Raw genomic sequence first — 17,021 nt, 5'->3', positions numbered from 1 at the left:
CATTGTGGTGGTGAATAGAGGCCAAAATATGAAAATTCTGTCAATGTCCCAATATTTATGCACCAGACTGTGTATGTATATATATATATATATATATATATACACACAAACCGACAGGGGCGTTTTTAGACCTAGAGGGGCCCCTAGCAAAATTTTGACGGGCCTCCCTAGTCCCCGCCCCCTCCCCTGGTCCGCATCCTCCCCCCTTAGCACGGTGCGCAGGGCAGGCACACCTCTTCTCTCGGTCGCCTCCATCTCTCCTCTCTGACTGATGCTGGGAGCGGGCGGGCACGAGGAGTGAGGATGATGCAGTGGGGGGGGGGGTGCGGAGGGGGGGAGCCGAGGACCGAGGCCACAGGTCAGTCCAGGCCCCATAACAACTGTACCCCCTGCACCTACAGTAGTTACGCTACTGCACACCAATCAGCCATGACATATAACATTACTTTAAAACCACCTGCCTAATATTGCGTCGGCCCCCCTTGTGCTGCCAAATCAGCTCTGACCCGTTGAGGCATGGACTACTCAATACCTCTGAAGGCGTCCTGCAGTATCTGGCACCAAGATGTTAGCAGCAGATCCTGTAAGTCCTGTGAGGTGTGAGGTGCGCGGTGCGGCCTCCATAGGCTGGGACCTGTTTCTACAGCACTTCCCACAGATTCTCCATCGGATGTGGGAAGTCTGGAGGACAAGTCACCACCTTCATCTCTTTGTCATGTTCCTCAGACCATCCCTGAGCAGTGTTTGCAGTGTGGCAGCAGTGTTTGCATTGTGGCAGCAGTGTTTGCAGTGTGGCAGCAGGGCATACATGCCTACCTCCCCAGTTTTCGCTGGAGGCTCACGATTTTTCGGCTAACCCCCCGCACCCCCTGAAGGGTAGGCACTTCTCCCACATTCTGCCCACTTCCGAGTGAAGTGAGAAGAATGAGGAGAATTTCTGCGGCGATCGCGGGCTCCCGTGTAGGGGGCGGGGCTTAATGATGAGATTCTCATTAAATCGTGTCATTTAACCCCACCCCTATTTAAATGTAAGCCAATTGTGGCAATTTGCTGCGAAGGGGGGTGAGACTTAATTACACGAACCCTCAGGCCCCGCCCCCATCACAGCCCACCTGCTTGTCCTACCAATGCTACTCCCGGGGAGGAGGAGCCACAGGCAGGCAACTATGCCGCAGGGTGCGTTATTGTGCTGGATGAGGGCACTGCCATCAGGGAATACCGCTGCCAGGAAGGGGGGTACTTGGCCTCCTTAGGTAGATGGTATTTGTAACAGTAACATCTACATGAATGCCAGGATCCGGGGTTGCCCAGCAGAACATTACCCAGAGCATCACACTGCCTGCGTCAGCTGCATTCTTCCCATGATGCCATCTCTTCCCCAGGTAAATGACGCACACGCACCCGGCCGTTCACATGATTCATCAGACCAGGCCACCGACTTCCATTGCTTTCGGCAGTGGACGAGGGGTCAGCATGGGCACTCTGACCTCTGATCCATAAGAATGCAATCTATGAATTCAGTAGGAACTGGTGACATTATTGAGGCTTGAGGCACCTTGCGCCTTTGTGATCTCACTGGTTTATATGATATGTACTCAGACAGCAAACTGAAAACAACAGATGCGCTAGTAACTGAGTATTAATGTGTCTTCTCCAGCTAGGTTACACAGTGTAAGATGTTTAATAATCAGAAAGAGCCTTTGTAAGGTAACATAAAAATAACTAGTCATATTAATACAAAATACCCCATAAAATGGTACAATGAGAGCGAGTCATTGTGCGAGTGGTATGTGACAAGTGGGCGCCCTAGGGCACGCATGACGACCATTACTCTCCCTGACCCAGTATTCCTCTGTCTTCGTTTACACTGGATGTTTCCTGCGGTGCCTCATTTCTCCGGCTTTATTCTCCTAACGAGCTCCTGGTCTGGGGCGTAGATATTACGGCTTTGTATAATTAAGCTCTAAGCATTCTGGACTTTCTATTTTCTTTAAAAGAAAGAGGACATTATTTTTTCATGCAAATATTAAAACACAACATGGAATACAGCGGCCCCTCAATGACTGTACAATACAGTATGTCACCACTGGCTGTGCCCGGATGGCAGCTGGGTACCTTGGCACTTACCAGAAGGGCTAGTATAATGCCGAACACTGATTGCACTTTCCTAGGACAGTAACTTTTCTGCCATTATTTGTAGATCCAAAAAACGAACACGTTATTTAGAAATGTCAGTATGCAAAGTAACGTTATTTACTGTATGTGTCCTTGGTCTCTTATAGTGACCAGTCATTAATAGGTATTCCTTACTTACAAGAGTACGCTGGGACATAGCACATAAGCTTAGATAACTGAATAGTACGCCTGAAATAACATGTGCTTATATAAATAGCTAAGTCAGCACTTTTGGGAAATCTTCCTACTTATCACACGCCTGCGGTTTACGTAGAGAATTACCTGCACTTACCTTACCTGTGAGAATTACCTTACCTGTAAGAAATACCTGCACTTACCTTACCTGTGAGAATTACCTTACCTGTAAGAATTACCTGCACTTACCTTACCTGTGAGAATTACCTTACCTGTGAGAATTACCTGCACCCACCTTCCCTGTGAGAATTATCTTTACTTACCTTACCTGTGAAAATTACCTGCACTCACCTTTCTTGTGAGAATTACCTGCACTCACCTTCCCTGTGAGAATTACCTGCACTTACCTTACCTGTGAGAATTACCTGCACTCACCTTACCTGTGAGAATTACCTTACCTGTGACAATTATCTTTACTTACCTTCCCTGTGAGAATTACCTGCACTCACCTTTCTTGTGAGAATTACATGCACTCACCTTACCTGTGAGAATTACATGCACTCACCTTACCTGTGAGAATTACCTGACTCACCTTACCTGTGAGAATTACCTGCACTCACCTTCCCTGTGAGAATTACCTGACTTACCTTACCTGTGCCAACAGTTTGTTTTTTTGTCTGCAATAAATTCACATCTTTTTTTTTTTTTTTAAACCAAAAACTTTTCAGGCTTATACATATAGTTGTTTTTTTAATGTAAACATTAATATTTCTTTTGTGTTTTACGTAACGTTATAAAGCACAATGTGTAGAATAACCTGTAATGAGTGGACTTAGCTGCTTTTCAGGATGACAAAACAACCAGCATCCAGCAAACTCGGGACCATGCCGATTATTTCTTCTCATCTTTTACACTGAATTACAAACAACATGTTATAACTGTGTTATGTTACTTAGATGCTTTTGGATTCTATTTGTGCACGTTGGTAATAAGACACATTGTACTCCCATTGCCATGCTATGCAATTTAGCTACCAGTATCCTCAATGTTTTAAGGCAGATTTCTCCATCGCCAGCCTTGGCTTTTCAGCCATAGTGTCCCAAGAGATAGGAAATTTTCTTTCATGTCGAAGCATAAGAAAAATGTACTATTAAAATGCAATTCAGAAGTGATAAAAATTGTAAGTGCAGCAGCCGGCTCACAGCACCTCTTCTGTATACTCAGGGACGTTGGGGCCACATTAATTTTTCCACTGATGTCCATCCCATGTGCAAATTAGCATTGCAAGTACCGTAATCTGTCTTGTATGAGTGCTGGGAATCCCGTGAGAATATACATGCTTCTGCACTGTGGTGTAATTTAAAGCTAAATGAACTAGATTTAATTGTAGAATTTGTAGCCTGTTCATCAAACTTTTCTTAAAATATGTTTAGTTTTAGTTTTATGTATCTAATCTATATATTTATGTCAAAAGTATTTTGAAAACAATGATAAGCCTTTACGTGGTGTAAGTGTCATCAGCTACAGACCCACCTTCGTCACAGCAGCAGATCTTTTGTGTTATTGATAACACATAAAGGGTCATCCTGTCCCCTATGATAATCTCTCAGATGTCTGATAACTGCCCAAGAACTGTGTCTACGTTTTACTTTCATAGTCCTGTCCCAATAACTATAATTCTGAATTCCTGTAAAAAGTTTTCTAGTTTTCTACCTTTCCTAGTAAAGCCCTGATGGATGGCGAGCAGCCTCCGCTGGCATCACTGCTCTGTATGCAACGATATTGGCAGGAAACGACACCTACCATCATGCATTCCTAACAGTGGCACAAAGCAATAGCTGGCACCACCATACGACTACATCTGTTCTGCCGGCACAGAGCTGACAGTCACAGAGAGACAAAGAGAAAGTCTTTAGTTCCTCTTCCACGTATTTGTATGTTGAGTAAGTGGAGTTAAGTCTCTCCAGCACCAGGCTCCCTCGTGTATTTCCACCTTACTTAGTGGCCGGGAAAGCTGAGAGAGATGGCGGAGGCAGGTGGAGAAGTGACGGTGCTGCTCATATATGCTGTTTAGTAGTTTGTGAAGCCTACAATGCAGTTCTCACATTGTCCACCTGGTCACTTATCTCTCTCTTCTGGCACCTTCCCCTTTAACTTCAAGCATTGACCCCCCCCCCCCTTCCGCACTGATTAGCATCCCATCTACTCTTTGCCTCCAACCTTCTCATATGTGTAGTGTACAACAACCTCAACTTCTTCCTCTCCAGCCTGGCTTTTCGTCTTTTCATTTCACTAAACCTGCCCTCACCAAGGTCACTGATAACGTCTCAAATTTACCTTTCTTATCCATACCTCTCTCCATCTGTCCTCTCCAATGACACCTCTTGTCTGTCAGATCTCTAATCTTGGATGGGACAATACTTTCTGTCATTATTTCTAAAACGACAGTAACTGTATACTTATCGTCATTCCCCCAGCAATGGCCTCCTGTACTACCACCCTCTCTGTTGACAGTGTCTCAATCTCCTACATTCCCCAAGTTTGATGTCTAGGTGTCACAATATTTTCAGAATTAGACCTTTTCTCACCCTGGATGATACTAAAACTCTCATTCATGCCCTCATTATTCCCATCAAGATTACTACAATCTGCTCCTACCTTACCTTCCTAACTCCCATCCTATCCCTCTGCAATTTATTCTCAACTGTGCTCCCTGCCTCATTTTCCTCTCTTATAGCTATATTTATGCTGCCCCTCATTCCACTGTCTCCACTAGTTCTTTATCCCACTCAGAAATGAATTCAGACTCCTCTCTAACACCTGCAAATCTTACACAGCCTCATTCCCTTACCACTCCTCTCTACATCTCCAGCCTCATTTCCTCATTGCTCCTCTCTACTTCTCCAGCCTCATTATGTCACCGCTCCTCCCTACATCTCCAGCCTCATTTCCTAACTGCTCCTCCCTACATCTCCAGCCTCATTACATCACCGCTCCTCCCTACATCTCCAGCCTCATTTCATCACTGCTTTTACCTAGATCTCCAGCCTCATTTCCTCACCGCTCCTCCCATACATCTCCAGCCTCATTACCTCACTGCTACTCCCATACATCTCCATCCTCATTACCTCACTGCTACTCCTATACATCTCCAGCCTCATTACTTCACTGCTACTCCTATACATCTCCAGCCTATTTTCTTTACCGCTCCTCCCTACATCTCCAGCCTCATTACCTCACCACTCCTCCCTACATCTCCAGCCTCATTTACTTACCGCTCATCCCTACATCTCCAGCCTCATTACTTCACTGCTCCTATCTACATCCCCAGCCTCATTTCCTCAATGCTCCTCCCTACATCCCCAGCCTCATTTCCTCATCACTCCTCCCTACATTTCCAGCCCCATTACCTCACCACGCCTCCCTACATCTCCAGCCTCATTTACTTTCCACTCATCCCTACATCTCCAGCCTCATTTACTTACCGCACATCCCTACATCTCCAGCCTCATTACCTCACTGCTCCTCCCTACATTTCCAGCCTCTTTACTTCACCGCTCTTCCCTACATCCCCAGCCTCATTTCCTCAATGCTCCTCCCTACATCCCCAGCCTCATTTCCTCACCACTCCTCCCTACATCTCCAGCCTCATCTCCTCACCGCTCCTCCCTACATCCCCAGCCTTATTTCCTCACCGCTCCTCCCTACATCATCAGCCTCATTTCTTCACCAGTCCTCCCTACATCCCCAGCCTCATTTCCTCACTGCTCCTCCCTACTTCTCCTGCCTCATTACCTCACCGCTCCTCCCTACATCCCCAGCCTTATTTCCTCACCGCTCCTCCCTACATCACCAGCCTCATTTCTTCACCAGTCCTCCCTACATCCCCAGCCTCATTTCCTCACTGCTCCTCCCTACTTCTCCTGCCTCATTACCTCACCGCTCCTCCCTACATCCCCAGCCTTATTTCCTCACCGCTCCTCCCTACATCACCAGCCTCATTTCTTCACCAGTCCTCCCTACATCTCCATCCTCATTTCCTCACTGCTCCTCCCTACTTCTCCTGCCTCATTACCTCACCGCTCCTCCCTACATATCCAGTCTCATTACCTCACCGATCCTCCCTACATCTCCAGCCTCATTTCCTCACTGCTCCTCCCTACTTCTCCAGCCTCATTTCCTCACCGCTCCTCCCTACATCTCCAGCCTCATTTCCTCACCGCTCCTCCCTACTTCTCCAGCCTCATTTCCTCACTGCTCCTCCCTACATCTCCAGCCTCATTACCTCACCGCTCCTCCCTACATCTCCAGCCTCATTATGTCACTGCTCCTCCCTACTTCTCCAGCCTCATTTCCTCACTGCTCCTCCCTACATCTCCAGCCTCATCTCCTCACTGTTCCTCCCTACATCTCCAGCCTCATCTCCTCACTGCTCCTCCCTACATCTCCAGCATCATTACCTTACACTACTACCTGTATCTCTAGCCTCATTACCTCAATGGTCCTCCCTACATCTCCAGTTGTATTTTGCATAATTTGTATTTTGCTTAATTTTTTATTAAGGGTGGCAAATTTAATTTCTAAGTAATTTTTGAATGCAATTTCCCTTAGATCTGGACTTGTAATTCCATACACAATTCACTAGAAAGCTGTAACATTACTGAGTAAATACATGCAACAATGAAATACATTTTTCTAGGATGTACAAAGACAATGCTGAGGATGGGTCTATTGAGGATGGTGGTTCTCAGGTGCTGCTATAGATAGGCTGTGAAGCAGAGGCTGTGTAGGCGGAGCACTGTAGAAAGACTATAGGAATGGCTGTGGTGGCCAGGTGGTATTGGAGGGGTACTGGAGAAGGGATTAGAGAGGATCGGTTGTGAAAGGCAGACTGTGTAATAGAGTATGTGTAGAGGGGAGGGATACTGTAGAACAGGGGTCAGGGAAGTTTTTTGCCTTTTACCCCAAAATATATTTAGATACGCCGATGTTACCCCCTTGATTTGAAAGGAAGGAAATCATATAGTAGTGCCCCATATAATGCCCCTGTAGTAGTGCCCCTGTAGTAGTGCCCCCATATAATGCCCCTGTAGTAGTGCCCCCATATAGTGCCCCTGTAGTAGTGCCTCCATATAATGCCACTGTAGTAGTGCCCCAATATAATGCCCATGTAGTAGTGCCTCCATATAATGCCACTGTAGTAGTGCCCCCATATAATGCCCCTGTAGTGCCACTTGTACAAAAAAAAACCAAAAACACTTACCTTAATCCCCGCTCCTGCATCCGCCGCCGTCCTGTCCACCCGGCTGCTCCTCGGAACTATGGGAGAGACGTCATGACATGGTAATATCATCTCAGCGGCCGTCCGGCTTAGAGCCTACCTGCTGCACAGCCGGGCATGCATATGAATCATAGAATGATTCATATGCATGCCCGGCTGTCCGTCCATTACCCCCAGGAATTTCATTTTTACTCCATGTGGGGTAATTTGCCCCTGTTCCCTGACCACAGCTGTAGAAGGACTATATATGAGAGGCTTTTGAGGGCAGGATATGTAGGAGGGACACTGCAGAAGTGATCATAGAGTATACGCTGTGGAGGAAAGACTATAGGAGGGTCCCATGAAAAAGGATTATAGAGGAGAGGCTGTGCAGGAGAAGCACTGGAGAATAACTATATAGGAGAGGCTGTGGTGGACAGGCCGTGAAGGAAAGGCTGGGTAGGAGAGGTTGTGGAGGAGAGGCTGGGTAGGAGAGACTGAGTTGGAGAGGCTGTAGAGGAGGGGAAGTGGAAAAGGACTATATAGGAAAGATAGGAGAGGTTGTGGAGGAGAGGATGGGTAGGAGAGGTTGTGGAGGAGAGGCTGGGTAGGAGAGTTTGTGGAGGAGGGGAAGTTGAGAAGGACTATATAGGAAAGGTAGGAGAGGCTGGGTAGGAGAGGTTATGGAAGAGAGGCTGGGTAGGAGAAGTTGTGGAGGAGAGGCTGGGTAGGAGAGGTTGTGGAGGAGAGGCTGGGTAAGGGAGGCTGTAGAGCAGGGGAAGTGGAGAAGGAATATATAGGAAAGGCAGGAGAGGCTGTGGAGGAGGGGAAGTGGAGAAGGACTATATAGGAAAGGCAGGAGAGGCTGTGGAGGAGGGGAAGTGGAGAAGGACTATATAGGAAAGGCAGGAGAGGCTGTGGAGGAGGGGAAGTGGAGAAGGACTATATAGGAAAGGCAGGAGAGGCTGTGGAGGAGGGGAAGTGGAGAAGGACTATATAGGAAAGGCAGGAGAGGCTGTGGAGGAGGGGAAGTTGAGAAGGACTATATAGGAAAGGCAGGAGAGGCTGTGGAGGAGAGGCTGTGGAGGGGTACTGTACCTGTAAAGAAGGTTCTCTGTTACTTTGTAAGTACAGATACAGAAACTCATGGTGCTGTTACAGTAGCGGATTTTACCACACAGTGAATATAGCTAGAATGGGTGTCACTATAAAGATCTTTAACGCTATATCTATGCTGCTCGCTATATAAATGAGTACGTCAGTGTTTCCCAACTCCAGCCCTCAGGGACTTCTAACAGGGCATGTTTTATAGATCTCTTACTGGGTGCACAGGTGTAGTCATTACTGACTGACACATTTTAAATGATCTGTAAGATCTGTAAAACCTGCACTGTTAGGGGTCCCTGAGGACTGGAGATGGGAAACACTATAGTACACTGTACATTTTGAGTGGGTCCTGTTATTTCTGCATTAACCATAGAAGCCAATGATCTCATTACATACAGATAAAAGTCATCTCCATGGATAATTGTAGTTGTCGTGCCAGACGATGCCAGGGTGTCCTGCCCACTTACCATCTCTCATCCCCTGTCCCTCCCATCTCTCTCTCTCTTTGTCTCTCTCTCTCCCCCTTCCCCTATTTTTCTTACCCTCCCCGTCTCTGTCTCTCACCCACCTTCCAAGCCTCTCATCACCGTTTCTCTTTTCTCCTTCGTTCCTCTCTTTCTGTTATATCCCTCTCTTCTCTCTATCCCCTTCTTTTCTTTCTTCCTATTTCCCTCTTTATCTCTCTCCCTCCGTTCTATCTCCCCCATTGTTTTCTCTCTGTGTCCCCCTTTTTCTCTCTCTGTTCTCTCTCCCCCATTGTTTTTTCTCTGTGTCCCCCTTTTTCTCCCTCCGTTCCAACTCCCCCATTGTTTTCTCTCTGGGTCCCCCTTTTTCTCCCTCCGTTCTATCTCCCCCATTGTTTTCTCTCTGTGTCCCCCTGTTTCTCTCCCTCCGTTCTCTCTCCCCCATTGTTTTCTCTCTGTGTCCCCCTTTTTCTCTCTCCCTTCTCTCTCCCCCATTGTTTTCTCTCTAGGTCCCCCTTTTTCTCTCTCCCTACGTTCTCTCTCCCCCATTGTTTTCTCTCTGTGTCCCCCTTTTTCTCTCCCTCCGTTCTCTCTCCCCCATTGTTTTCTCTCTGGGTCCCCCTTTTTCTCTCTCTCCCTTCTCTCTCCCCCATTGTTTTCTCTCTGTGTCCCCCTTTTTCTCTCTCTCCGTTCTCTCTCCCCCATTGTTTTCTCTCTGTGTCCCCCTTTTTCTCTCTCCCCCTCTAGTCTTCCTCTCATTATACACACACGTGCAGAGACATATAGCTGGGCATGTGCAGGGTGAGAGCAGCGCAGTGTGGCGTCTGCACAGCGTCCACCTGTTGTGGCTCCTCCTCCCACCACCCCGACATTTGCTGCAGCTGTGCCCTCCCCAGGCCTCGTCACCTAATTGTTGTTTCTGTAATGGTGGGCGCACCTCAGTAGGTGTAATTCCGTCAGCATTACAGAGATGTTGTGGTAAGTGGGCTCAGTGGATCAGTGTTAAGTGTAGACGTTCCTGGTGGCCATTGGCATGAGTGTAAGTGTCCATGTCAGGGACGTCATGTGGAGACACGACCCACGGTATAAATGACACTGAGGGCGGGTGACAGACAAAGGAAACAGCAACTTCACACCTGCTGCGATGATAATAAAACTGGTTTTATGTTTCTTTATTCCAGATTTGTTCCATTTACTTCCTGCCATAAGAATGATCCTTATCAACCATTAATCCATACTTCAACCCAATACAAACGTATCCCATACGGCAATCAATGTTTCCGCGATGAGGATCAAACAAAATGGCTAACAAACAAGGTAATTTATTTTATATGTGATAACTGGTTTATATTAATACAGGGTATTCACTAAGGCAGGGTTTCCCAAACTCAGTCCTCAAGGCACCCTAATACACAAAAGGTTATAGTCTCATAATGCATAGCTCTCGTCCCACAGCCATCGTAATGTTATATGTGAGAAAAGAAACGTGAAATACCTTTAATGAAAAGCAATTGGCGGTGGAGGAGCGGTGTGCGGCCTGTGTGCCCTGATGAACGACATCCGGCCATGACGGGGTAGATTTCTGCTTGTTTATACTGTTAGAGAGAAGGACGTGTACAGTACAGTGCTTTTATACTGCGCACAGACAGCGCCGTTTCCTGTACACTAAGGCACCGGTTCTCACACTCAGTCCTCAGGACCCCACACAGGTCACCTTTTCCAGATCACCCAGCAGCTGCACAGGTGCAGTCATTACTCACTGACACACTTTAAAAGATCCACAGGTGGTGATAGTTATTTCACCTGTGATTTTGTGAAGATACCTGGAAAACATGCACTGTTTGGGGGTCCTGAGGACCGACTTTGAGAACCTGTGCACTAAGGGGTACATGATCACTTTCAGTTTGGGTGTAGAAGGTGATCCTCATTTATGGGTATGTCACTCTTACCATACTGATAGCTATGTGTTCCATTTCTTAAAGTTTAGTTCTTGAAACCGCAAGGTAAGTATCTAGGCGTGCATCAGCTCAGCGGTCCTCATAACAATCTTTACCTCTTTTTCAAAATCTCTCTGGAGGACAAGTATGGCTGCCAGTCACACACACTGACTCCCAGCTCTCAGCAGGTCATGTGATGGCAAAGGGGAGAGCACTGTGGGCCCGATCCAGACGCTAAGCCGCAGACGCACGCTATGGGCGATTGTCGCCCGTCTGCGGCAAAATACAAATGCGTGAACCAGTCACTGCATCCGGGAATCGTGCGCTCGTAGTACAAAGACAACGCTATTATGAGTGACAGCGCCGTTTGTGGGTGGTAACAGGGGAAAGTGCTTGTGAACAGGGGATTGGTCCTGCGAACGCTGACGTGTCTGGGCTTCAAAACTGAGTTTTATGGGCGTGCATAATTAGCAAAGATGCGTCATTGTACACGTCACTGGGTTGTATTTCAGCCTGCAGTGATCGCAGTGCTTTAGGCGGGGTAAGGTCTACCTCAAGTGCTGCGTGCAGCTCCGATGGCTCTCGATGGTTCCGATTGTTCATACACTATCTGGAGATGACCTGTGTTAAAAGAGAAAGTGGTCATCTTTATTCCGTTGTGCGTTAGCTCTGCCATCACTCTCTAAGACATAGAGGACGTCCTTAGGCCAGACAGTGCGATCACAGAATTTGCATACCCTGCCCCTTTTGGCAGCGGGAGAGCGCAGCATAGCGTCCAGGTCTGAATCGACCCCTGTGGTATCTCAGCAGAGTTATGCATTATTAATAGCAGCCTGAAGAAACAAAACAAGGCAAATGGTGATTGTCAGGCTTATTCTTACCCGGCCACAATGATTTATGTTAAAAATATAGTATATTCTTTTTCAGTGGTAATTACTATTATTTATTATTTATATGGCACAGCAAGATTTCCCTAGCTACATACAGGGCCGATGGAACATACTGCAGCAATACAAAGACAAGTTTGCAAATACATAAATACAACATGTCATTAACATAATTACCTAGTGACCAGAAAAGGCGCCAGAATACAGACACCAGTTAGAATCTCGACGCTGACATCCCGATGGCCGGGATGCTGAAAGTAAGTAGCGCTTTAGGGTAAGGTTTAGGGGTTAGGTTTAGACACTAGGGGGGAGGTTAGGTTTAGGGTGTGGGGGTTAGGTTTAGGCACTAGGGGGGAGGTTAGGTTCAGGCACCAGGGAGAAAGGGTTAGGAGAGGGGGAGGGTCAGCATACTGACAACCAAGTGTCGGTATGTTAACCCTGTCGGTATCCAGGCGTCGGGATTCTGATCGCCTGGATCCCATCTGTCGGTATTTCATACCGATTCCAGGCTGTGAGCAGATTCGGCATCCTGCAGTTACCACCCAGAAGCAACCGGTGTGAGAGGGGACAAGGGTGGTGAGTGCAGGGGTTAGAGATTTAGGGGGAAATGTTTTCTGAGCTTTGTGGGCATGTTAAGAGACTGAGGGGTATATTTACTAAACTGCGGGTTTTAGAAGTGGAGATATTTCCCATAGCAACCACTCAGATTCTACTTATCATTTATCTAGCACCTTCTAGAAGATAATAGCTAGAATCTGATTGGTTGCTATGGGCAACATCTCCACTTTTATAAACTGTCACTTATATACTCCCTGGGAGGCTGAATGAGAGTCTGATGTAATCCACAGATAGGAGCAGTGCAGGAGAAAACCTGGGGGCGGGCACATGAGGTGGTGATAAGAGTGGCGGCAAGCTGGCAGTCATTGGCAAAGCAGAGTGGTTGGAGGGAGTGTGTGAGAATAAGGTTGGAGGTGCAGTGAGGGGAAGAGTGCTTGTGGGTTTTATAGGTGAGACAGATGAGTTAGAACTTAATTTTGAGGGGAGCGACTGGCAGAGGGTGGCAGAGGTGGAGCAACTGGCAAAGGGCGGCAGCAGAGGTAGAGTGACTAGCAGAGGGTGGCAACAGTGGTTGAGCAATTGGCAGAGGGTGGAGCAACTGGCAGAGGGTGGCAGCAGAGGTAGAGTGACTAGCAGAGGGTGGAAACAGTAGTGGAGCAACTGGCAGAGGATGGCAGCAGAGGTCGAGCAACTGGCAGAGGGTGGCAACAGGTAGAGTGACTAGCAGAGGGTGGCAACAGAGAGTGACTAGCCAAGGGTGACAACAGTGGTGGAGCAACTGGCAGAGGGCTGGCAGCAGAGATGAAGTGACTGGAAGCAGAGGTAGAGTAACTGGCAGAGGGTGGCAGCAGAGGTGGAGTGACTGGCAGAGGGCTGCAGTATATATAAAGTGACTGGCAGAGGGTGGCAGCAGAGGTGGAGTAACTGGCAGAGGGCTGCAGTATATATGAAGTGACTGGCAGAGGGTGGCAGCAGAGGTGGAGTGACTGGCAGAGGGCTGCAGTATATATAAAGTGACTGGCAGAGGGTGGCAGCAGAGGTGGAGTAACTGGCAGAGGGCTGCAGTATATATGAAGTGACTGGCAGAGGATGGCAGCAGAGATGAAATGAGTGGAAGCAGAGGTAGAGTGATTGGCAGTGGGTGAGCGCAATGGTAGAGTAACTGGCAGAGGGTGACAGCAGGGATGATGCTATGGGCAGGGGGTGGCAGTAGACATAGAGTGGCAGGCAGAGGGTGGCAGCATTGGTGGGAGGTGGGAGGGGTCACAGGTCATACCAATTGTCACTGAACATGAATGGGATGACATTATCTCTCAGGTGTTGATTTATTATTATAAGGGCACAGTTATTTTTATATATATATATATATATATATATATATATATATAGGTACGGTTGTGCCCTTACATTAAGGCTGAATGGAAAAAAAATGGAAATCACCATAGATAATTCTGAAGGGGGGGGGGGCAGGGTGTTTAAGGGGATACACCTCAAAAGCTATTGGAGGTACCGGGCTGAAATTTGGCACGGACGGGTAGATATGTTGCTCGGTGCAGCAAATTTCAGGGCAAAAACATAAAAAATTAGGATTTGGGAGTAATCTAAAGCTCCAACTGTCACTTTTTTCTGACACTCTCAGTTAGGACCACTCCTCTGCTGCATAACTCAGGGTAGGGGGCGGTTTTATACTTGGGGTTTGTTTTATTAGGTCACTATTGTTCCAGGGTAGAGCCTCTTGGGGTTCAGGTAATTGAGAAAGTTACAGTTTTTAAACTATCTCACAAATCTGCCATTATACAGATAGGGAGTTGCAATTCCTTGCGCAGCTGCAGTAGGAGCCTTCAGCAGGTGTATTCACTGTGGCTTCACTTGGGTGCAGTAAGATGGCTGCCTTTTGCGGGCGGTAGCTGGAACCGGGGGGGAAGAAAGCCAGTGTTTGCTGCGGCCGGGATGCGGGGGAGAGGGGGTAGGGGTTAGTGGGCGTAAGCTGTGGCCAAGAAACGGGGACAGTAGTGGGCATAGCGGCGGCAGTGCGTTGGCAGTGCGGGTGGCAGTGTAGCAGGCGTTAGGACCCTGAGAAGGTAGCAGCACACAGATGCAAGCTCGGATCTGGAATATCCGTAATACCTGCATCTGTGTTTAAGAAAAACAAAACACAAAAGCACGGACTGGATCAGTGAGACCCGTCTGTGCTTCTGTGTTTAAAAATGAAACCCATGTAAAAAAAAAAATGGCGTGCCCTCACCCCCCCCCCAAAAAAAACAACCAGCTCTGGGCTTTGGAGCCCCAGTACTGATTATGCTAAGTACAGGGGACAAACAACATAGGGGTCTCCCGGATGAAGCACAACCAGCACCAGGCTTTTCAGAACCAGTCCTGGTTGCCAAAATACGGGGGACAAATGATGTAGGGATCCCCTGTATTAAGCGCAAACATGGGGTCCTCTGGGCCTGGGTTGCTCTGAGGAGGGGGACCCCTTTATTGGGGGGGTCCCCAGTTCCCCAGGTATCCCTGGCCTTGGCTGACTAGTGGTCAGGGGTGATGCTTTGGCTGGGGGGCCCGGTGAAAGGGCTCACCTGGCTGTGGCATCACCCCCCTGCTAGAAAGGGTCCGGTGCTGGTTCTGCTAAATACAGGGGACCCTATTCATTTTTCCCCCTGTATTTCCAGAACCAGGACTGGCTCAGAGCCCAGTGCTGGTTGCGCTTAATACGGGGAACCCCTACTTCATTTGTCCACCGTATTTTGGCAACCAGGACTGGTTCTGAAAAGCCTAGTGCTGGTTGTGCTTCTTACGGGGGACCTCTACGTTGTTTATCCCCTGTACTTAGCACAACCAGTACTGGGGCTCCAAGCCCGGAGCTGGTTGGTCTTTGAGGGGGCACGCCATTTTTTTTTTTTAACACAGGTTTCATTTTTAAACAAGCACAGACGGGTCTGACTGGTACCCGTCCATGCTTCTGTGTTTATTTATACACAGATATAGGTATCGTGGATTGTTCAGGTCCGAGCCTGCATCAGTCTGCTGCTACCTCCCCCGGGACTTGCCGCCTGCACCACCGCAGCCGTTAACGCCCATGGGTTCCGGCCTCAGCTAATGCCCGCTATCATCCGGGTTACAGCCGCAGTTAACAGCTGCTTCCTTCCCCTGAGGCCACCACCGCTACTGCCCGCACTGACCTGCCATCTTGGTGCACCCAAGTGAAACCACAGTAAGTACACCTGATGGAGGCTCCTACTGACGCTGCGCATCAGGTTGAAACTTCGTATCTGTATAATGGCGGATTCATGAGGTAATAGTTTACAAACTATAACTTTCTCAATTACCTAAACCCCAAAAGCACCTATCCTGGAACAATAGCTGCCATAAAAACAAACCCAAAGTGTAAATTTGCCCCCTACCCTGAGTTATGCCTTCCCAAAAATCCCCCATAGAGACCATACGAAAAGTGGTCCTAATTGAGTATCAGAAAATACTGACAGTTGGAAATTTAAATTACTCCCATTTTTTATGTTTTTGCCCTGAAATTTAGCATGTAGCACCGAGCGACAGTTCTACCAGCCAATGCCAAATTTCCATGTCCCATTGGAATTTCTCTATGGGAAAATTCAGTTTTTTTCCGAGAGGACCCCTACGTCACTCGTCCCCTGTATTTTGGCAACCAAGAATGGCTCTGATTAGCCTGGTGCTGTTTGTGCTTAATACAGGGAACCCCTACGTCGTTTGTCCCCTGTGTTTAGCACAACCAGCACTGGGACCCAAAGCTCGATGCTGGTTGTGCTGTGGAGGCACGTAATTTTTGTTTAGATTACACATTCATTTTTTAAAACAATACATGGATGGATCTCACTGATACGTCCATGCATCTGTGTCTTATTGATTTGACTTTCTCAGGTGCATGCCCAGCACCAGTGAGTCCCTCTGTTGCCCGCTGATGCTTCTGTGCACGCCTGTTTCTGCCACTGCTTCGCACCCCCACTTCTGCCACTGCCCCACACACCTGCAGCCTGCACCAGCAGCCATCTCTCCCTCTGCACCCTTAAAACACCTCCTGTGTGCTGTCTGCTCCTCCACCCGTGTTAGTGTACTTATTTTGTTGTCCTTCTGCCCTGCAGGTGGCCCAGTTTGCTCGTCAAAATCCTGATGGTTAATAAATTATAAAAAAGCAATGAAATTCCATAGACAAATAACCTTACGGTTTTACATGTCCCATTAAAGCTTCTTAGACATGATCTGAAATTTCACAAAACCTATTGAATTTGTGCCACTCAAACTAAAATAAGCAGTGAAATTACGATCATTAAGGCTGACACCTTAATGAATGTGTTCCTTGCGCAATACAGATATGGTATGCCATCACACCCTGTGGTTAACTGCAGATTCAGCACTCTCACAGAATGAGATTGCTGTCACTCTCAAAATGGTGGAGCTGCTAATTCACAGAATACACACATGCACTCTATGCAACTAAGGTCTAAGCAGAAAATAGAGCTGTGCA

The 17,021-nt window shown here is 47.7% G+C and overlaps 1 protein-coding gene across 1 annotated transcript in view; it reads left to right on the top strand.

Annotated features, from left to right (window-relative positions):
• Positions 1-17,021, top strand: part of SPATA17 (spermatogenesis associated 17) — a 308,936-nt gene that overhangs the window by 224,504 nt on the left and 67,411 nt on the right. Inside the window, exon 9 of the mRNA XM_088454023.1 lies at positions 10,323-10,458. Within this exon, the coding sequence (XP_088310149.1) occupies positions 10,323-10,458 (136 nt within the window). The remainder of the gene's footprint in view (positions 1-10,322; positions 10,459-17,021) is intronic.

This window comes from Taudactylus pleione, unplaced genomic scaffold (genome assembly GCF_031769625.1).
Source record: "Taudactylus pleione unplaced genomic scaffold, aTauple2 ptg000608l, whole genome shotgun sequence".
NCBI classification, from domain to species: domain Eukaryota; kingdom Metazoa; phylum Chordata; class Amphibia; order Anura; family Myobatrachidae; genus Taudactylus; species Taudactylus pleione.
This window is presented reverse-complemented; position numbering and strand designations above follow the sequence as displayed.